Source organism: Fundulus heteroclitus, chromosome 16 (assembly GCF_011125445.2).
Source record: "Fundulus heteroclitus isolate FHET01 chromosome 16, MU-UCD_Fhet_4.1, whole genome shotgun sequence".
Lineage (NCBI taxonomy): Eukaryota > Metazoa > Chordata > Actinopteri > Cyprinodontiformes > Fundulidae > Fundulus > Fundulus heteroclitus.
Window position 1 is genome coordinate 22,182,601 of NC_046376.1, and position 22,729 is coordinate 22,205,329.

At 42.7% G+C, this 22,729-nt stretch overlaps 1 protein-coding gene across 3 annotated transcripts in view; it reads right to left on the bottom strand.

The window, feature by feature from the left end:
* Positions 1 to 327: 327 nt before the first annotated feature.
* grid2ipa (glutamate receptor, ionotropic, delta 2 (Grid2) interacting protein, a) overlaps positions 328 to 22,729 on the bottom strand; it is a 43,268-nt gene continuing 20,866 nt past the window's right edge. For 2 of the 3 annotated variants that reach the window (XM_036148478.1, XM_036148480.1), the window contains 20 exons: positions 21,590 to 21,865; positions 19,658 to 19,743; positions 19,449 to 19,518; positions 18,713 to 19,009; positions 17,690 to 17,841; positions 17,362 to 17,526; positions 15,398 to 15,504; positions 15,145 to 15,292; positions 14,672 to 15,000; positions 11,134 to 13,458; positions 9,306 to 9,359; positions 8,484 to 8,571; positions 7,466 to 7,555; positions 7,174 to 7,370; positions 6,931 to 7,086; positions 5,072 to 5,158; positions 4,832 to 4,961; positions 4,638 to 4,756; positions 4,381 to 4,545; positions 328 to 2,134 (listed from right to left, as the gene is read on the bottom strand). In XM_036148478.1, the coding sequence (XP_036004371.1) occupies positions 2,054 to 2,134; positions 4,381 to 4,545; positions 4,638 to 4,756; positions 4,832 to 4,961; positions 5,072 to 5,158; positions 6,931 to 7,086; positions 7,174 to 7,370; positions 7,466 to 7,555; positions 8,484 to 8,571; positions 9,306 to 9,359; positions 11,134 to 13,458; positions 14,672 to 15,000; positions 15,145 to 15,292; positions 15,398 to 15,504; positions 17,362 to 17,526; positions 17,690 to 17,841; positions 18,713 to 19,009; positions 19,449 to 19,518; positions 19,658 to 19,743; positions 21,590 to 21,865 (5,122 nt within the window). In that variant the 3' untranslated portion in view covers positions 328 to 2,053. The remainder of the gene's footprint in view (positions 2,135 to 4,380; positions 4,546 to 4,637; positions 4,757 to 4,831; positions 4,962 to 5,071; positions 5,159 to 6,930; positions 7,087 to 7,173; positions 7,371 to 7,465; positions 7,556 to 8,483; positions 8,572 to 9,305; positions 9,360 to 11,133; positions 13,459 to 14,671; positions 15,001 to 15,144; positions 15,293 to 15,397; positions 15,505 to 17,361; positions 17,527 to 17,689; positions 17,842 to 18,712; positions 19,010 to 19,448; positions 19,519 to 19,657; positions 19,744 to 21,589; positions 21,866 to 22,729) is intronic. The other variant, XM_036148479.1, reaches the window with a different exon arrangement.

Sequence of the window (22,729 nt, forward strand, 5' to 3'; positions counted from 1 at the left end):
CCTGAATACAACATCCCACAGTGAAACATGGCGGTGGTAGCGTCTTGCTCAACGAGCTAATAAAGTTGGCCGGTTCTCTTCTGGGGACTCCTCTAGATAATCTGGAGATGATAGTGCAAAGAAGGATTCTTCATAAAATTAAGAACTTTACAGACAACCCTGAGCATCCTCTTCATTAGACTATTGTACAACTACAGAGCGTCTTCAGTCAGAGGCTTTTTGGATCCTCTGTAAGACAGACCGCTTACAGATGATGATTCCTGCCCACAGCCATCATGATCTACAACAACCCCTCAAAGAAACACTAATATGAGTTACATTAATTTATTTTTCTTTTTAAAGGAAGAGGGAAGCTGGTCTGAGATGCCGGAAAAATGGATGGAGCTCAATACAGGGCAATCCTGGAGGGAAACCAGTCTGCTGCACCGATTTGCCTCCGAGCCATAGCTACATTGCATTGCTTTAGATGTAAAATGTCCTGTACTTGTATGGCACTTTGTCAAGTTCAGAGAAGCCCAGAGCAGACTGCATTCAGTCCTTCACTCACACGTTCACAGTGGTAAACTGTGTTGTAGGAACGGGGTTTCAAACTGGCAACCCATCGGTTACAGAATGAACTCCTTAGCTTCTGTGCCACTGTCTCCCCACTTTAGAAAATATCCAGTGTTCAGATCCTCCTGTCAGACCCCAGACCCAAATCTGATTGAGAATATGTGGCAAAACTATCCACTTAATGTTGCAAGTGGTCTCCAGCCAATCTGACTGGGCTTGAGTTTTTTTATGCAAAGAAGAATATGCCAAAGTGAAGTGGCTCAGGGCAACAAAAGTGCAGATTACTTTTCAAATCTTTTTTGTTTTTGTCTATTCTTTTCTTTATTCTTCACCGTAATGCACTACCTTGTGTTGGTTTGTCACATAAAATCCCAATAACACACATTAAGGTTAGTCATTGTATGCTGAAAACATGTGGAAAAGCTCTGGGGGCATGAACACTTTTGCAAGGCACTGCCGTTATGTTTGCTATTAAGGTAAATCTGTTTCGCTATAAACTAAAGAACATCACTGTCCTCTCATTGGATTATTGCTACGCTCGGCCCGGAAACACATTAAAATCCAGTTAAATACAACAGAATTAAAGAAATGTAGGAATAATGAAAAAAAAACAACAACAGCGCTCTCCAAGTTGTAGCATATACATCCTTTACTGTGTTTCATTCTGTACAATTACCATGTAATACATCTGCTACACTTTAATGAGTGCAATATCTAAGAGTGGAGCACAGCTAAATATTCACAAACTGCACCGCGCCCGGTTTGAGGCTCACATGATCCAACGTCTGCAATCTTCTCGCTGTGTGCAGATTACAATTATATTAACTTCTATAAAAAAGAAAAACAAAAACAGATAGCTGCAGCCCACACTGACACTGTCTGATATATGAAATTATTATCCAAAAGCATACATTAGGAAAGCCTGCAGATAGCGAGGATAAGGTACAGCAGAGCAAGTGAAACAACCTTCAATCTGAGGAGAATTTTCTTAAGAAAACGCTTAAAGAGCCTATATTACATTCAGAGCGGTGGGCAATCCGACAAAAGTAAAGAACAAGTCAGCTATTTCGACAACTTATGCATTTTCTGCAGAATCACGGACTGCAGTGAACAGGTTTTGTTTAAAGCTCATATCCACTTCAAGATGTAATATATTAATATATCTTAATTAAACATATGCTACAAATGTATTATTTTATTGTTGTCATACCACAACACGAGGGTTCTCAGAGAAATAAAGCTTAAACTATGGCGTATTGGACAGTAAAGACATGTTGGAAACTGGACGAGGCTCTTGACCGCGACCCTTTTCGTGTCCTCTGCAGGATGGAACATGAACGGCACCCACGTCTACGGGCTCAACGTGAAAAATATTTCTGTATTCCGCTTTCCCTTTCTTCGTTTCAGCTCGTGTGCACGCGTTCGTGGATACCTCAGGTCTGTGTCGGTGCGTAAAAAGTTTCAGCTGCGGCGATGTTCGGTCCCATCCGAACAACGTGTGTTACCAGGCCTGCGGGGAGGCCATCCGAGGACTTCTGGGGCTCTTTGGCATTTCCGCCGCTTGCTGGTCACTGAGAGCTCTCTGCAGCGAAAAAAAATAAACATATCTCTTCTTCAGTTGTGTTAAATTGTTGCACAAGCAGTGCCGTGAAAGTCAACTCTTACCTCTTGAACATCACATTTTGTAATGTTGCAAACTCAAACTACATCGCATTTTATTGGGACTTTAAGTAAATTTCGGATTATCTGAAGATAAAAATCTGAGCGGTGTGCCATGAATTTGTAGTCAGCAGCCCTGAATCACCGCTTTGCAGAGCCATCATTTTGCAGCAATTACAGCTGCGATTTCTTTGCGGTTTGTCTTTTTGCTCAGTACAAGAACTACTTGTAGCTCTGACTGTATGTTTAGGGTGGTTGTCCTGCTACAAGGTGAAAGTGAAGGTCACCCACTGCAGGGAAGAGGTCCACAACCTGACACAGTGGTGCGCCACTCACAGGAGACGAAGGATCTGGCACAGGGGACTGTGAGATGCTGTCTGCATATCTAGACACGGTTTATGCTGCGAGAGTCAAGAAAGCCGGCCAGGCGTTTTGCCAAAGATCCCACCCAGGAAAACGATTCAGGAACATTAAATCAAAAACTAATAGACTTAAAAACAGCTTCTTCACCAAAGCTGTAAGGGCTATCGCCCCCTTCTGAGAATTAAATAAACCACCGGCCAAGTTCATAATCTGTTTTATGTTTACAAATATGCTGCTAGTCCCACAGATTCGAGATTCTCTCACATGCTCATATCTATTTGCACACTTTTAACTTTTCATTTCATGGAGTGTTTCTTTGGACATTCTTAAAATAAACATATCAAGTTTTTTTAACTTGAATGTCTCAAATCATTTGAACATATACATTTTGACCTTATGACTATTGGCACACTTTTTAACTTCTCAGGGATTGTTTGTCTGGTACATTCACCCAATTCAGTTGCACAGTAATTAATACTTCTCTGTAAACTGACTGATATCTGCTTTTTTTAAGATGCTAAGGACTATTTGCAAATTTTTTAGCTTCTCAGGAAGTGTTGTTTGGTGTCTCTGTGTCTCTGTGTGTGTCACGTGTGAATTCGCAGCCGGGGTCTCACCAAAATGTCATTACGGTTACACAATGACAGTAAAGGTTCTTGATTCTTGAACCTCCATCCAAGTCTCCAGTGCTTAGCAGCCTTTAACAGGTCTTTTATCCCAGGCTGTATTTAGCTCCATCAATCCTGCCATCAACTCTGATCAGCTTCCCTGGCCCTGCCGAAGAGAAGGATCCCCACAGCATGATGCTGACACCTAACCCAGGGGCCTGCAACCTTTACAGTCTAAAGAGCCATTTTGCCTACAGGCAACTTGAATGAAACTGGTTCAGAGCCGCAAATGTTGCCCGGCCTTTTGAAAAAAGACAAGTTATATTTTTTTATAAAGTTCTACTGTAGGAAATATGTTGTCATTGTTAAACGCACTTTTATGTATATTTTGAGGTTTAAAAAAAGAGGATGGACGGGATGTTGATATTTATGGATAATGATGTAAAAAAACAAAAAAAAAAATCATAATTTTTCGGCATAATAAAAAAATAATGATTTAAAGTTAAATATTACTGGCACTTTTAGCATCATTCTGTTGTGAAAATTAAAAGCAATATTTCAAAGAAAAACCTGCTTAAACCTGCATTTATTATCATTATTACATCTAAATACCATAATAAATATACAATTTGTTGACAAAGTTATTAAGAGCCACTGTGGAAGGTCCAAAGAGCCACTGGTTGCAGACCCCTGACCTAACCGAACCCTGATTCAAGGTTCTCCACAACTTTCTCTCTGACCGCTCTGATGTGTTTCTCGGTCTTCATGAAGCATTTTGCTTGTTGATTACAGTAAATGGTGGTTCTTGCAAAAAAATAATAATAATAATGTAATCAAGCTGAACACAAATGCACTTCTTCATTTTTATTTTTGTAAAATTATCTGAAAAGTTTTATTTACTTATTTGTATTTGTTCATTACATAACATTCTAATATAATACATTGGATGTGCAAAAGTCCTAGAAGTACTTGTTTCTATTGAGAAATTATTTATTTACACATTTTTTAGCACTTTGCTTTTGGTTAATCTTTGAATCAAACTATTTGGTTCTTCGTGTTATCCATTGAGGAGAAAACTACATGTTTTAGATTACTCATCGACTAAAGCAAAGTGCAAAAAATGGATGTGATTTGATGCATCCGTGTTTAAACGCGGTAATCATTTGAATAATTAACAGCTCAAAACTGACTTTCTTACCTCAAACTTGTTCATAAACTCGGCAAATATCCCAAAGAAAGCCTCTGTAGTGGCGGCTTTGCCATCTTCACCGAAATATGAGGCGGTCTTGCTGAATTCCTCCATGGCTCTCTGCTGGAGCGATTCCAGGGACTGGATTGCCGGATGACTATTTTCCAGGAAGTTCTGCACACATTAGCGTCAAGGAACAGAAGCGCCTCACTTTACCCAGTAGACAATAATCGTATCTGCCGCTGTCCTCTCACTCTGAAGGATACACTCATGACGACGGCGAAGCGATCCTCTGCACTCGCAGGCATCTTCTGACAAGCTGAGCGGATTTCCTGCATGGTCGTGTGGATGTCGTTCACATCCGACGTGACAGTCCTCTGGTTCACTGAAATGGCGCGAGAGTTTGTGTTTGTGTAGAAAGCTTTTCACGAAAAGTCAAACATCTAATTTGCTGCTCTACCTTTTGCAGCAAGGGAGACCATGGTGAGATCCTTGGAAAAATCCAACACTTCCGGAAAGTGCTGACACAACGACTTGACCAGGATGTGCAGAAACGTCGACTTCCCATCGACAGTTTTAGTAGTGCTCAGCTGAACAGGACAAAGGAAGGATGTTTAATGCATGAGCACGACAGGAAAAGAAATAGGAAGATTTCAGGTCAATAACAAACAAATATATCTCAGCCTACAAAGTACAGTACCTCTGTCAGAAAGTTGATCTTGAAGCCTGTGGTCTTGTTGGTTTTTGGTTGGCTGTTATTTAAATAGTTTCCCATCGCCAGCACAAACTAAATAAAAGATTAATGCCATGGGAGGGGAAAGTGATATAGAAAATGCTTTTTCAGCTTCACAGAACAAACTGAATATACCAGTTGTGCTGTACAAAAGGCATACTTTCTTTGAACTTTTTCACGTTAAGTCACGTTGCAACCACAAAGCTCAAAGTGTTTCAATGGGATTTTACACCATGGAAAAAGTCAAAGTGGAGCAAAATTGTGAAGTGGAGTGTTTTCAAAATGTTTTTAAACCTGAAGATCTGAAAAGTGTGATGGGGATCTCTGTTCAGCCCCCATTTTCTTGCGTTCCCTAAATAAAATCTAGTGCAACCAACTGCACAAGAAGTCCCCTTTTAGGGAATAGAATAGTGTGTTTTAATCTCACTGTGAATGTAGCTGTTCAGACGTTTGTTAGAAAACATTAGTGAATAAAAAGCATAATGAAGACAAAGGAACCCAGCAATGATGAAGTTGGGGAAGGGGTGGGGGGGGGGTGGGGGGGGGGGGTGGGGGGAGGGGGGGGGGGGGTAAAGCAGGGTTAGGTTAGAAAACAACATCCCAAACTTTAAACGCAGGAAGCAGTCATCCACCTAAACTGCCAGGTGGGGGAAGTAGAGCCTTAATCAGGAAGGCAAGCCAAGCCAACTTTATTTACGTCTCCTCCAGAAATATCACCTTTTTGGAGGCAAAAAGAAAGCCATTGTTTCAACAACAGCAGTATTAAGGATTATGAGATCGAAGCTGCAGAAAACAATTAAATGGGAGAAAAGAGATAACCCACAGACACTAAGGACTCTGAGGCTGACATACTTACATTGGACATCATGGTCTGATTATGGAGAGGGAATCAGCCAATTTGTAGGATATAGTATGATATTCTCCACCAATGTCATGCTAGGAACACTGATGTCATACGGTACACCCCTTGTAAGGCCGTACACACTTGGTTCTATATAATGGTTCCAATCCTCACTTATGCAAATAAGTGAGGATTGGAACTCTTCATTTTAATTTTCTTACCCGTCCAGCATTGTTTTATGTATGAGAGTCCAGTACTGAAGCTGTAAACATCCCTCTACCTTGTTAGATTAAATATGTTATAGTATGGTTTCTGTTTCAAGGGTCTTGGTATTACTACAGAAGTTTACAATAGAGAAGACCACTTTTTTTCAGGGGTAAAGAACCTGGGGGAAGCCCAACTGGATGCGGTTAATTCTTTACAGCAACAAAACACAAGAAGAAGTCTTGTTTGCAGTTTCTTTAGGAAACTGCAAACAAGAAGTAGGAGGAACCGCAAACGTCTGTAAGAAGGTGCTCTGGTCAGGTGAGACCAAAATAAACTTTCAGCCTGTAGATGAGCAAAGTAGGTGGATACGTTCATCCAAAGACTTGCTGCTGTTATTGTATAACAAAAGGTGGCTCTACGAAGCATTGGCTCTGGATGCCTGAATAAACACACTAAAAACAATCTGTTCTTTTTCTCCAGTTAAAAAACAACAACAACAACGCATGTGTGGCATGAACTCTCAGTAAAACACTCTTAAGTTTGCGGTCGCAACATGACAAACAGTGAAAACGTTTCAGATGAATGTAAACTTTTACAACGCAATGTACATTATTTATTTTTCTATACATGATACCTTGAGCCCTCCCCTTGCCCAGTCTGTCTTAGTGGCACCACCGATTGAGGCATGAGGGCGAGTGTTCTCCACCCAAACATGTGAAAGTTTCACACATATATAACATGTTTCCAGTTTTAATTAATTCTGTGGGAAGAAGGGTACCTCGAGTATCTTGGCCAGCTTCTTGCTGGTCTTCAGCTCCATAGAGGCCTTGATGATACAGTCAAAGGCTCCCCTCAGCTCCTCTGTCTTCTCCTGAAGGGAACACTTGAAGAGGAGGCTCTGCAGACGGGTGTTATACTCCGGTACGGACAACATCTGACAGACATCAACAGCAACCCTAAGATCATCCGCACGATGATGTTGGTTTCATTAAGCCCTGTGCAGTAATGACAAAACTCCTACCTGCAACATGAACTGATCTGGATCGCTGAGTTTGCTGGGATCCTCTCTGTATTCTTCGTATTTTTTCACCTCGTCAGCATCGGGAGCGTACAGCAGCAGCTGTTTGATGTGAGCTGCCTCCAGTCTGTCTGCAGCCATGTTCATCAGAACCTGACGCAGCTCCCCAGGAGAAAGCTTCAGGTGGGCTATCAGGATGGCTGCAGGACGGCACAGAGAAGGCAAAAGATCCGATGTTAAACTAAACCGAGACAGCCGTAAATGTTGGTGTGAATAACACAATAATTCTACTTACAGGCATTGTAAGCTTTCTTATGGGACAGAATCTCTATGACATCTTTCTTCTTGAAGGTTTCGAGGTGCAGAAGAGGCTCTGGAGCAGGCACTATGAATTTGACAAAATTTATGTTGATTTCTTATAGAAGAAACATGAAAACTAAATCAGCAAATTTCCATTAAAAGGACAGTTAAGACCTTTTGAAGGGTGTTTCCATTTAAAGAACATAAGAAATTAACATCATGCCTGTGGTGGTGGGAGGGGTGGAGGTGGAGGAAAGAATAAGATGGACTTTTACTGTTTTTAAAAAAACTTCAATCTAAATGGCAGTTATTTATGCAAACGCTAATTTGGACACTTCTGTTGTCACGCTTGCATTGGATTAACTTTTACATAAAACCAACACTGATAACGATTAGGTAATTGATATTGGAAGCGGTGCACCCCCAATGATCCTCCTGTGTGAACAGCTTAATGAGAGAAGAGTATCTGAAGCATCTCTGGTCAGAGTAACTCTCTAAAGTAAAACTAAAGTAATTTAAAAAGCAAATATATAACAGTGGGTAAACTGAATGGTATTTTATCAATTTTCACACCATATTTAAATATCAGGCAGCTACTCTGACTGGTGAGGCTTTGCATTTTCCATTCTCACCGAGGGTATTTCATAAAGGAAGCTTATTGGTGGTGCGCCGCCTCCAAACTTCACGTTTAAATAATCATCAGCATCCAAAACCAACTGGTTTAAACTGAGTAGCAGAGAGTTATCTAATGCAGGGAAGACAGTAGTTCCTCATAATAGCTTAACAGAACCTTCAGAGCTATCCATTTGAATCCCATAAATAATGCTTAAAAGTCTGGGTTTATTCTTCAAGGTAAAAATAGTGTAAGAAATAAATCAAATATGTTTGAGGTTTTATTATGTTTCTTTATAATCAATCCACATCAATATCAGTTGAAGTAAGAGAAAAAAGTATATGACTTGGCTTCACTTACATGTTAAGCACAATAAAAGCATCCTTTTAGATGCACTCACGTGAGTTCTTCTGCGTCCCAAAGTGCAGCTCCAGATCTAAATATTTCACCATGTCATGCAGTTTTTCATAATCAGAAGTTTCTCCCAACTTCAAAAAGAGGAGAAAGAAAATATAAGCAAAAATTTAAAGTGTCGTCATTAAGAAAAATCACACAAGAAATCACCACCCTCTTGCTCTTTTTTTGCTTGCCTAATAAAAAAAATAATGCATTTCCCTTGCAATGAGATAAAATGTGTTATACTAAGTTTGTTTTGTGCTGCTGTGCGTTTTTAGATAAGGGCTGTCTTATTGAAAAATGGCATCCTTCAAGGCAGGGGTGTCCACACTTCTAGGCACGTGGGCCGAAATTGTCAAGTCAAACATACTTGAGGGCCAAAAAATTAATGAAAACAGTGAAGAAAATGTTACCTGCTCTACAAAATATGATAATTTTTATTAAACAAATTAGTCAGAATTTCTGTGGGAAAAGTGAATCATTGTAGATCCAAAGTTCAAAATGGGTTTTTGCTCATTTGCTTTATAAAAGATGGTCACCCAATTTGCTAATTATTTTAGGCTTGACTGAAAAAAAAAAAATTAGTTTTGGTCTAGCAATATCAGAATAGGATTCGGGCTGGGATTTCTTTGAAAACATTATTCTAATTTTAATAAATAAATTCAAAATTAATTTTAATTCACAAAAGTATGCATTTGAGTTAAAGTCATTGGGAAGTTAGAGAGTGTAAAAAGTGTGGTTCTTAAAAGATGAACACCTTATGTTGTACCCGCACAAAAACAGCCCGGGGGCCGCAAATGGCCCCCGGGCCGCACTTTGGACACACCTGCTTTAAGGGTTGGTCAGCATTAGTCATGTGGAGACTGGAGAAGGGCGCCCTCTTGAACCACCAACAAAGAAAAAAGAGCTTAATACAGAATTAAAATGGTAAAGAAAGTAATCATTTTACAGTGCAATGTGAAAGTCTTCACACCTCTTAAATTCTTTTACATTTTGTTACGTTTAATCCTGTCAGGTATATTTTATTTTTGTTGTTTTGGGATGGCTGGCTGTTGTTTCCCGTTTCTCCATTTCCCGTTTTCAGCTTCACCTACTGCAGCCAATTAGGCCCAAGTCCCTGCACCTGTGACTGTGCCTAAGCCTGCCTCCCACAGTCATTCCCTGTCAGGTCTTTGCTTCTCGCCTGTACTGCCTGTATGTTGCTCCCAGTCTCCATGTGCACAGTCTGCCAGATCATGTGTTCCTGCATCGTCATCTTTTGCTCGGTGTTCCTGTGAGATTCTGCCGCCTGCTCTGCCCGCTCTGGTGAGCTATTGGCCTGCTTTATCTGGTCACAACCTGGGCTGCCTCTGTGTTTTGGATTTTACCTAGCACCTTTGGACTTCCTGCCACCTCCTGTCCAGTCTTGACCATCAACACCTTGGTCATCCGGTCATAATTATCTCCTGTCATCAGCCATTACCCAGTCTGTCCTGCATCACCAGAACGACCTGTCATTTACTTTATTTTACAATAAACATTTTACATTTCAACGCTGTGTTCAGACAATAGCATTACAAACCCACAAACTTCAGGGTATTTTATTCAGATTCTATACACAACTTAGTGTATAGTTTTGAATTAAAACATTTTGATTTTTGATTAAAAAAATTCACAAGTACAAACTTGTAAAGAGTAGCTCTCCCCCTTTTCTCTGATAATCCTAGTTTACACCCCAACACAGACAATGGCTTTCAGAAGCCACATTAAGAGTAAACAGTTCACCTGTTTCTGACTGAACCTTTTTGCTCACGTGCAAAATGCTCTGTTAATGTCGCCACTTTTGCTTGCTGTCGCTCGCCTGACATTATCGCCAGCAGTTCGCATGGCAGGCGACAGCAGATGAACATCGGGCAACAAGCCAGAACAACAATAGTACAATGGTGCTATCTAATGACGCATTCACTTAACTGCCATTACAGTCACTATTTTGCAGCCCTGGTCCTTTCTGGACCTGTCTCGGCAGTAGTAACTGGTTGGTTCCTACAACTCAGGCCAACCGCACACCGCCACTATCAGCTTTTCTTCCACGTGGAATGAAAACTGCTTAGTCTCCGCCGCAGTTCTTCACACCACGTCACCGCCACATCCAGTTCCTGATTGGTTGAGAGAAAACTAACACTGCAAATCAGCAGAGTGAAATTATGATATGGGGAGGCTTTCCTTTGGCTGGTTGAAATGTGTTTAAATATAGATGGAACTAAATACAAGGCAGTCCTAAAACAAACCCTACCAGAGGTTGCAAAAGACTTGAGATCTGGAGTGGGGATTCGCCCTAGATTACGACGACCCTAAAGATATGTCCAGAACTGGGTGGAATGGTTTAGATCAAAATATATTAGTGTGTCAGAACGCTCCAGTCAAACTGAAGATATAAAATCAATTAAGAATCTGCATGAAGGCTCGAAAACTGATGCTTTCCATCTAATCTAAGTAAGCTTGAGATATTTTGCAAGATACCAGATGGTTAGATTGTAATGAGACAAAATGTGAAAAAACGTTAAGGGAAATGAAAACCTTTGAAAAGGCTTTGAACAACTGGTCCAAAAGCTTTTACCAAAAGGGGCTCACTCTGTCTCTTCTTCCATCACTTTTAGAAATGTCTCATGACTTACCTGTCCCCATATGGTCCCCTCTGAATTCTCCACCTGCTCCCAGCGCAGCCTCTTTACACTCATGTGGTGTGAGTCCATCCGGGACAAACTGGGTCTTGGCAGTGGTGGAGGGGAGCATGGGGGTGGAAGGGGTGGAGGGGGAGGTGGTCCTAAATGCTCTGTGGGATCAGACAAGGAGTGAGGGAGGGACTGGGGCTGACTCTGGTTGGGAGATTGGTTGAGGTGAGTTTGGGCTTGATGCTGCAGGAGGTGATGCGAGGGCTGCGACTGCGGACGACCGATTTGGTTGGCGGACTGGGCCTGATGCTGTGGCTGGTGGAGCTGTGGCAGAGGCTGGAAGCTGGAAAGGTTGGGCTGGTGAGGCTGGAGGGGTTGAAAGGTGGAGAGAAGTGGCTGGGGCCTGTGGGGTTGCTGAGGAGGATGGATCACTTGAATCTGGTGTTGGTAGGTCTGGGGAGGAGGGGGCTGTGGGGTCATGTGGTGGATGTGGTGTATCTGAGGAGTACTGGAATGGTGGTGAGTCTGCTGGATGGAATGGGGTCTTTGGGGCGAAGGTTTAGTGGGCTGGGGTTGGTGCATTTGTTGGATCTGCTGGTCTTTGTGTCTTCCCTGCAAAGACACATCTGTCTGATGATGACTTTTAACACTCCTGCGACTCTGATGGGACTGGCTCTCGCGCGTAAACTGGAGTGGGAGGGAGGCGGGTTCTTGCTGAACTTCGTTCAGAAGTTCTGTGGAGGAGTGATGGGCCTTGGGTTGATGCATCTGACTGGCTTGATGGAGAAGCTCTGTAGATGAATGATGGGGCTTGGGTTGATAGATCTGATGGAGCAGCTCACTTGACGAATGGTGAGCTTGGCCTCTGTGCATCTGGTGAGCTTGATGGAGAAGTTCGGTTGAGGAGTGGTGAGGCTGCATCTGCTGCATTTGGTGTAAAAGCTCCGTCGAGGAGTGATGGGCCTTGCCTTTGTGCATTTGGTGAAGCATTTCTGAAGACGAGTAGTGAGCGTGGACCTGCTGCATTTGCTGGAGCATCTCATTTGATGAGTGGTGGGCCTGGGATTGGTGCAACTGATGGAGCATTTCAGTGGAGGAATGATGTCCTTGGTGGAGTATTTCTGTCGACGAATGGTGGGGTTGGGGTCTTATGCCTTGGTGACTTTGGTAGATCCCCTCTGCAAACTGACCTTGCTGGCCGGGACGAACTGGCTGGTGGGCGGATGGCTGATGTGGTGGAGGTGCTGAACGAGACAAGCGTCTGTGATGGTGACTCTGGTGGGCTAGTTGCTGCTGCTGCTGCTGCTGCTGCTGCTGCTGCTGCTGCTGCTGTACTTGTCGCAACATATAAAGGGGGTGATTGGCAAGTTGATGGGGAGTCTCTTGGGAGGGGAGAGGAGGCAAGGACTGGTGTGGCTGTTGGAGAGGAAGAGGTGAATGGGCCTTCTGTTGTGTTGGCTGAGCAGGCATGGACTGGTGGCTCTGGTAGATCTGCTGCATCTCCTGATACGCTTGCCGCTCCTCGTAAACCCGCCGCTCCTCGTAGGCTTTTTGCTCCTGGTAGGCTTGAAGCTCTTGAAGTGCCTTCTGTTCTTTGTAGGCTTGATGCTGGTCGTGTGCTTTTTGTTCTTGGTAAGCTTGCCGCTGTTCATAGGCTTGCTGTTCTTCATACATTTGCTGCTCCTCAAAAGCTTTTTGCTCCTCATAAGCCTTCTGCTCTTCATAGGCTTGTCTCTCTTTGAAAATTTTCTCCTTAAAGGCCTGTTGTTCCTGATAAAGTTGTTGCTCCTCAAAAGCTTTTTGCTCCTCGTACGCCTGCCTCTCTTCGTAAGCTTGTTGTCTCTCCTGGTATGCTTTTAGCTCCTGTAAAGTGGCTTGGACTTGTAGGTCTTCTCTTGTAGGGAGGACTTTATGCAAGGAGTGACGTTTTGGTGGCAGATTACTGCGTGGAGGTGGTGGCGGAGGAGGGCCAGATTTCCGACGGATTGGCACATATGCCCTTGGCATGTGCTCAGGAGTGTAGTTAATAGAGTCCTGCTGTGGCTGGTGCTGAGGCTGACTCTGTGGAGGTGCCGGAGGAGGAGGAGGTGGTGGGTCATTGAACTGAACCGGAGGAGGTGGAGGCGGTGTCATAGGGGGAGGAGGAATATGATCAGAAGAAGAGGAGTATGTCAGGGAGGAGGCATTCTCTTCACCGCTGCTGCTTTGGACATCGCTCGGGCTGCTTAGCTCTGGAGCTACAAACCCTCCGTTTTCTTCCTCATCCACGCCAAGCTCGTCTTCATGGTCTTCATCATCCTCATCTGGGAAGCCCATCTGCACAACATCCTGACATTAACACCAAGTAGACGCCATTAGACCTTTAATGTCAAAGTAGAACTTGTGGAAATGTTGAGAGATTAACTTGAACTATGCAGTGGCACCAAAGACAATCCCATTCTTATTCTAATTTATGATTCAGCTGGGTGTTCTCTAAAAATACACTGTATAGATCAGTAAATTACACATTAGTATTAATAATGCATCTTTACTAATCTAAGTCCTTAAAAATGGACCACTAGCAGTGTGTGGTGATTTTCTCCTTTTGCTACAGAATTTTCATTAATAAGGGGGGTTGAACACTTTAGCGACAATAACACACTTGTAGCTGACTAACTGAGACCAACACACACCTATCATGTGTCCAGATCTTCATCTGAGACTCCTCTACAAAAGTATCTACCAACTATATAATAATAGCGTCCCACATTTTCAATTTCAAGAGTAAGTTTCAAATTTCAAAATTTGTCCCAAAACTGTGCTAAAACGTCACAAAAACAATAAGAGTCTGTCAGGATTGTTTTTTTCAATCTAAACACATATTCCTTTGCTTGGGTGTGGACACCAAACTTGCCACAGATGTAACCAAGATGTTGTAGTCACAGTTTATTGTGTTTATTTCCTTTTTTACAGCATAAGTAAGAGGTTTTGTATGTAAACATCTGTTGTTTTGTTTTTATTTTTTTATTTTTATTTTTTTGGGGCGGGGGGGGGGGGGGGGGGATTGGTGAAATACATTTTTTGGGCATTCAAGTCTCATTTACTCAAGCCCAGAATAGTTTGCCCTCAAATTTTCACATCCACATCATCCTCCAAGACCTCTATGTTAGTTGATAAGATTAGCAGTTTAGGCATTGTACAAGTTGAAATGCCTTATAAAGTATGAGTATGCATTTTTTGGAAAATAGACTCATGGCCTTAAGAGGTTACATACTTTGTACTCATTTACCATTTTATTATTAACCATACATTTGAATAATAATTTAACAATTAATTTGCTTGGTTAATAGTGGCAGTTTTGTCCCTACAATCTCTGCTTATTATGTATATTTGTGAGTGCAGGAGTTCTATCCTAATTTTGAACTGGAGAGAAATCTGAAAATAGTTGAGAAATAAGATAAGCGGTACTTCAAGCATTCCCTCAGTTATTAATTACTGATAGTTAAGGAATATGATGCCATTTCATTTTAAAAGTCCCCCCTGGTACTTGTGTAGACTCTACCTCTTCGTAGTCATTGTCAGGGTTCAGGAAATCATCGACAATTGCCACCCTCTGTCCAAGCTGCTCACTCAGAGCATCCAGAAAACGGTCCGTGTCTTCTGAACGGGGAGGTTTGGAGAAGGTGTACCGCCGTTTGTTGCTACGGTGAACAGGCGGGCTGGATGGAAAGTCAGTTTCAAGAGGTGAGGGAGGGGGGCTGTCCAGGCTTATGTAGGGGTTAGACTCACCACTGGTCTGACTTGTCAAGCCCGGTGGGTAGAACTGGGCTGAGGGTGGACTGGGTAGAGGATCTGGCCATGGGGAATGGGGGGAGGAGCCTTTGCGAGCCCCTGAGACAAAGAACAGTCACGCATACAGACTCAAACAGCTGAGCCTCTATGTTCATTGGATTCAGAGATAGCCAACCTTTATAATCTATGCTATCTTGTATTGGATAAAAGTACAAAAACTCATTCAGTGTAAGTTATGTCTACCTGTGTTGGCATTCGCTGTTGGCGACCCTGTGCGAGATAAAGGTTCCAGATCCAGTAAACTCTCAGGAGCAGGAACAGGACGGCTCTTCAAAGACTTGGACCTCTTGGCTGAGTACATGTTTTCCAGCTCAGCGTACACAGCTGACAGCTTTTATTGTGGAAAACATACAAAGACACAGGAGTGAGACATTAAACAAACTCGACACTACACAACAGTGTGTATTCTATGATAAAACCTGACATTGATACATACATTGGTGAGGTTGTTGGGAGTCTCAGGAAGAGAGGTCCCATCTCCTGACTGTCTTTCTCCTGGGGCCAACCTCATGCCAGCCTCCTGTCCTGGCTCTGCACGGACGCCTATGTTAATACATTCATTAGAACAACCTTAATATAACCCACATTCCCTGGTAATATGACTGAAATTACACACTTTGGGGTCATTCTCGAACCATCTCAGCAACACATGATTGTGGGTGACCGAGTTCCAGTTTTAGCAAAAAATAATTCTGACAACATGGAAAGTTTGAACAATTTAACTGAAAACAATGTTAACTATGGACTAAAATAAGCCATTTAAAAGATGAATGTTAGAAAATAAAGGTTAGCATTCAGTCTTCTTAAGTTAACATCTGCCATCGGATTAAGTGTCCTTGATGTCCTGAAATGTAACTCGGCTAACTAAATAGGAAATTCCTGCATTTGCTCAGCTGCCCTCTCTGTAGAATCAATATCTTAATGAGGTGGAGGGCTTCAGTACATTTTTGATTCTGGGGGCCATGTTATCCATGTCTTCACTCCCTGGTAGGATCTCCCGTGGAAAACCTTTCTCACGGTAGGGGTCAGACTAAGATATTCAGATTTGAGAGAATCCCATACTAACTGGCATACCTCACCTGGACTATGCTCCTCTGTGTTGGAGCTTTCCCTGATGAGTGAGGTGCCATCTTTGTGTGGCTCTGGGTTATAGGAGAAAATTTCTGACTCTTGCTGGATATGTGCCAAACAGCAGCTCGGAATACTCCATCTTCCTTGAGTCTGTTAACTGTGTCCTGGAAGGGCTGCAGTCTGGGAGTTATGTTTAGTCTTGGATGACTTCAACAACCATGTGAGGAACTATGGTGTCACTTGGACAGGCGGTATTCTGTCACTAGATCTGTGAGCTTGAGATGGGATGTAATGAACACTATGTTTCAAGCACAAGGTGGTCCATTTGTGTGCTTGGTTGCAGGCAACGTTGGGGCCAAAGGCTGACGATTGATTTTGTAACCGCATCATCTGATTAACGGTGGTAAATCTTGGACACTCTGGTGTAGAGAGGGTCAGAGCTGTCAGCTGGTTACCATCTGGTAGTAAATTGGATCCAGTGACAAAATAGATTGCTGAACAGACTTGGGAAACCTACACCAGGATGAATTGAGTACGTCTAGTGGAGGATGTCATTCAAAAGATCTTCAGCTCACACGTATGGAAAAGCTTCTCTCCGTTTCTGTAGGACGTTGGGGACATAGAATCAGAATGGACCATCTTCAGGACCTCCAATGAGCATGGCTTCCAGGAGCTGTGGGCTGAAGATCCCACTGGTGGACACCATTGGTTAAACTGAAGAAAGCACGCTTTAGGGCATTGAAGGCTCCAAGGACCCCTGAGAAAGCTGAAACAGGCACCTAGTGGCCATAAGATGTATGACTTCTGTGGCTGCAGAAACAAAATCTGGTTTAGACTATGGGGATGTGGTATAAGCAAGAGATATCTGAAGCTACGTATGATTTGGCAGGAGAACTGCGGAACCACATGAGGAAAAGGTTTTTGCACAGTAGAGTCTACAAAAATGCTGTCAAGATGCAACGTGCAGATAGACTCCTACTAAAGAAGACTGAATGCTTAAAATAAATTGACAGGTGTTTCAACAAAATACCGGTTTAAGGATGTGTACACCTAGCAACCAGGTTATTGTACCTTATAAGTTTTTGCATCTTATACTCTTAGGAATTTGTTTTTATTTGAACTGTAGATGATTTACAGCACATTGCTGTCATGATGAAAGCTTTGAAACAGTGTCTCGTGATTTCTTTAACGTCACAAAAACCTGGCCTTTTTTCACATAGGTGTGTGTAACTGTGTTAACAAAGATGATGACAGTGAAGACAGCTGACACTGGTTAAGTGGTCTCGGTGTTAGTTTTGCTCCTGATGCAGAGATATTGAATTTCAGTACCCATGCCCAAGTGTGTGCCAATGACCAGGTCATCAGAGCTACGTCCCCTAACACTACTCCTGTATGTGGTCCCTGTCACCCTCATGGAGCTGCTACGGCGGTGGGGCTCAGGGGCAGCAGACTCGGGCTCCGGAGGAGGAGGGGGAGGAGGAGGAGGTGGTGGAACTGGAACACACATACAGGTCATGCAGAGGAAGAGGAAACAAAGTTTGAAGGGTCGCAGCAGTTCAGTTAACCACCGATTTACCTCAAGATCCCCCAACACATTCTCAAAACAGCCTTTAAGAGTCACAAAACCAGTAAAATAGTAGGAGAAATGCGCACAAACCTGGTGCTTTGTATCCAAGAAATCTGGAAATTTTGTTCTGGCAGTGTTCCTGTTCCTCGTAGGTCAGCAGCTGGTAAACAAACTGCCAGATCACCTGTTTGGCGGGAGTATCGAGCACCGGGAACACGTCCACGATCAGCGTGTCGACGTTCCTGAGACCATGGAAACACAGGCAGGGTGACAGAGATCACCTGGCTGTCCAATTAGAGGTCACACTGATTAAGAGGAAAACAAAGAAAGTTCAGCTGAAACGTAGGGACTGCCCTGCAGACATGTGAGCTAAGACATACAGAACACAACAAAAATCTGATTTTTTTTGAAGTTTAAAATTATGATCCCTTGCTTTAGCTCGACATAATCAATATGTCTGAGCTTTTGATTCGTTGAAATATTTTTTTATCATGTAAGACAATAGTTACCTGTAGTAAGATATTTTACCTAAAGAGTAGCCTAGGCAGTGACCTTTAAAATAAAGATACATAAAATATCTAATGAAATAAAACTAAAATTAAAGTAAAAATCATTAAAATAATAATAAAAAAAACTAAATAAAATGTTGTAATCTAAGATTTGTAGCCCACGTGTAAATAGCCTGACTTTCAAAAGGATGATGGTCTTAAAAGTATGAATCTCAGCAACTGTAAAGGGACAAAAAAGTAAAAATGAATAAAGGCAACTACTTTTTGCAAACATTACAGAAAACCAAAATAGTGGAAGAAAAAAAAACATCTGAAAACAAAAACCTTTGTTAAAAAAATTAAACAAACAACAATGTTCACTCAGGTTTGTTTCAGTTTTGCTGCTGCATGATTCCTATCTTGCTCCTTTTTTGTGGCCAAATATGTGGTGCTTTACACCTTAGGGCCAAAACTGAAAAGCCCCTAAACATCTCTCAGACTCTATCTAGGACAGTGTTTAATTTTAAGTTTGTTACTTATATTTCTGGATCACTTATACTTGTTTGTCCGATTACTTCCCTCTCTTCCTCTTTCCCCTCACAGTTTCCTCACCCTGTCAGCTCACCTGTGTTGGAAGAAGTTCTCCAAAGCCTTGCAGATGGTATACCTCTCCTGGATGGTAAGCAGATGTTCCAGCTGTTGTCCAAAGGTGCGACCCTGAACCCTGATGCTGGGAGGCAGGATGTCAGCCACCCACTGCAGGGAGACGAGCATCGGGGAGCGTGCACGCTCGACGGGAGCGCCGCCCCCGGCGAGGTCCTGCTCAGCCTGAGGAAAAGTAGGCGGGCCTTCCTCAACGACCAGGGTGGGCATGGCTCCGCTTCCTTGGAGCATGGACACCACTTTCTCATGAGAAGACGTCCTGCAGAACCAGGACATTGTACACGAAACGATATACGTGGAAACATTACTACATTTGCTTTGGAAATTTGTGGATTTAAACAGCTTGAAAGACAAAAATCAGCACACTCAGGAAGAGGCAGGTTATTGTGCAGCTTCATTTATGCTTGAAATAGCAACTGACTCGCTCAGTTCTTTCAGAAGCCAAACACTTGCACATCCTTTTATCTGCGTCTTTTTCATCTCTTGTCTTTAAACTTGAGCTATTTTTAGACACAAATGGGAATGTGTAGTGTGGAAAATGCAGGACTTACAAACAGTCAGACAACATGCTTAGATATTTTACTCAGACCATCATTTCTGGCATTTTTTGCTCTTTGGGAAAGATAATGGCTTATATCCAGTCGGCTGCTTGTGTACATGAACAATATCTACGACATTAGCTTAAGCAGGAAGCTAACCTCATGTCCAGCCCATTCAGAAACAGGATCCGATCTCCAGGTTTTAAACCTGCCTTGTCTGCAGGACTCCCTGCAGAGCATAACAGCATGCCAGGGGATAAGATTTAACCAGTGACTATTGGTTAACAGAAGTTGAACCCTCTTGAATGTGTCACCAACTTTTGTTAGCTGGTACTGTAGTGTTAAAGAAACCAAATATTAAAACCTACCGGCGATGACTGAGTCAATCCACACTGGAGCGTGGCCTCTCAGAGTGAAGCCAAAGCTCTGGTTGCCCTTACAAACTCTCACTGTCCTGCAGAGACAGATTTAGGGTTAAATTAATAACCGAGGCCTTAGAATTAATAAAATGGAGGAAAAATTTATACTCTCAAGGTCATTTGTGATGTCATTGACTAACAGGGTCCCGCTAGCACTTAAAGAGACCATACCCAAAGCGAGTTGTTCTCTGGCTAACTTCAGAACAGGCGCAAACGCGGGGCTGTGGGGCAAAACTATAACGAGGAATTCAGACTACAGCAATGTAGTTCCACTTTATATAGACCACGACTGAATGTTAAAAGGAAAGATTTAAAGGCACGACATGTCCCCTTTAACGGTTGGTATTCTGTCTCTCAAGTGAAATGGGAGTGGTTTGGAGGCCGCCCAGGTTCCCAGGACTGGGAAGACGTGGGCCCGTTTTGTGCCCCGTCTATTGAAACGGGGCTGCTCCTCATACCTGTGGCTGTCCTTGTTCTCCTTCTAGCAGGCAGTCCAAGTATTGGGTTTTGCTTAGTTTTGACATGTTTAGGTTTTAAAAAAAATTATAATAATTTAACATTTGCACATTCACTCTTTCCTAAACATCCACATCATACCCAACTGATTTACGGGTATCTTAAGCCATTAATTGATTTCAGTTTCAATTTCAATCTGAATTTTATTTATATAGCGCCAATTCATGAAACATCATCTCGAGGCACTTTACAAAGTCAAATCAATCATATTATACAGATTGAGTCAGATTACACAGACTGGTCAAAAATGTCCTATATAAGGGAACCAGTTGATTGCTTCAAAGTCCCGACAAGCAGCATTCACTCCTGGAGAAGTGTAGAGCCACAGGGAGAGTCGTCTGCATTGTCCATGGCTTTGCAGCAATCCCTCATACTGAGCAAGCATAAAGCGACAGTGGAAAGAAAAACCACCCATTAGCGGTTTGTACTTTAGTTTGTACTTTTTCTGCCTAAACTTACGTTCACATAAGAACACAAACTTAATTGGCTGCTGTAATCGGTGTGTCTCGTCTTCTTTTGTAATTACCTCACAAGTCTGTCGCTCCATGCTTGCTCAGTATGAGGGATTGCTGCAAAGCCATGGACAATGCAGACGACTCTCCCTGTGGCTCTACGCTTCTTCAGGAGGAGTGAATGCTGCTTGTCGGGACTTTGATGCAATCAACTGGTTCCCTCATATAGGACATTTTTGACCAATCTGTCTAATCTGACCCAATCTGTATAATATGATTGAACTTGACTTTGTAAAGTGCCTTGAGATGACATGTTTCATGAATTGGTGCTATATAAATAAAATTGAATTGAGTTGAATTGGAGTCCGGATGCGACTGTATGCATCCTAGTGGAATGCAAAGTGTGATTTTTGTTTCATTCCTGAATACATTTTATTTTACAGCCACCATCTATTATCTATTTAGATATAGACAGCACATCCCTTAGGATACTTTTATTTCCTTTTTTTTTTTTTTTTGCAACTCTTAAATGTTTCAGATCATCAAACACATTTTGATACTGAGCAAAGATAGCCTGAGTTAATACAAAAAAAGCACATTAAAATGATTTCTTTGATACATACATTGGTCCTGGTCCTGTGGACTATGGTCTGTAGGTATAAATGTTGGATGTATATGCGTGTAAGCATATGTGAATGCACCTTTGTTTACATGAGCGTTGCTCTATTTGCTTAAATGTATGTAACATGGTATTTGAATTATATTGAGGTATGTTTGTATGTGTTTATTGTCATATCAAAACCAACCTACAGCCCGATGGGCTATAATGGTAATGGTTTAGTCTAGATGGGTGGCCAGACTTTCCACTTTCACTGATCACCCCAAAGAGACAAATTCCTCACTGGATACAGACCTGCAGTTGGTGATGGTGCCGCCCGAGTGGCCAGCTATGAGGGAGGTGGTCTTGCGCATGCCTCTGGCGGGGGGCACCACGCCTTCCTCTGCGTGGGTGCGTGGCACCGAGCTGGCACGAGTGGAGACAAGGAGACGCTCGGGGTGGTCCTCGCTCCGGCTGCGGCGGAGGTGGCTGCGGCTGGGGTCACTGAAGCTGCGGCCCTTCAGCCTGCTCATCAGACTCTGCGAGACCACCTCGTCGAAACGCTCCCGGTGCTTTTTGGGAATGAAGATCCTGGCAAACATTGTGGAACCACACAGACAGTCAGAAGCTGACTAGAAAACTTCAAAAGCACCACACGTTGTCACTTGAGCACAAATCCAATCTACAGTCCAAGTTATTGCATCCAAATCTCTTCAGCCCTCCACCAGGCACAGATCAGTCCTTAGGCTTTATGGAAGGACAGAAACGCATAGAAGAAACTGCTCCAACACAGGAATATGAGTCCCCATGCTTGCGAGAGATGAGCTTTGTAGTGAGCAGTTGTAGGTAAGAGTGCTCAGAATGAGACACAGCTCACAGCTAATAAACAAAAAAGGAGGGAGCTCAGTGTAAGAGTTGCCTCTGGGAGAAAGCTCTCCACACCCTCCGATGGTGTTTTTCCTACTCTCATAATCGAAAATTATACTCCTCTTACATTAAAAACGTCTAATAACCGAAGCAATAAGAACGCATTTTAGTCCGTGATGTCTGGTGTGTTGAACAGCGCTTCTGTGAGCCGACTCGCGCCTTTCCTGTGCAGTGAAATGCGTTTATTCAGACTCAATATGAAACTTAAAATGGGAATAGATCAGAGGGGTGTGCAACTAATCATTTCCAGTACAGAATAAAACTTAGCGAAGGAATCATAATGTGCAGACCACCTTTATGACAGTTTCTTCCCTGCAAGTCATCATGTCCCGACAGCTGAAATAGAGAAAAGCTTCTTGCACAGGCATTCAAAGTCAAGTCTGACATCTGCCAGTGATGTCTCCCTCCACCTCAGGTGTCCACTAAAACACATTTTTTTTAAGTTATTAGTGCAAGAGCATTAATAATATATAGCAAAACAACAGAAATGAGCCATTAAGAGATAAAGAATGACCAAAGACTGTGATG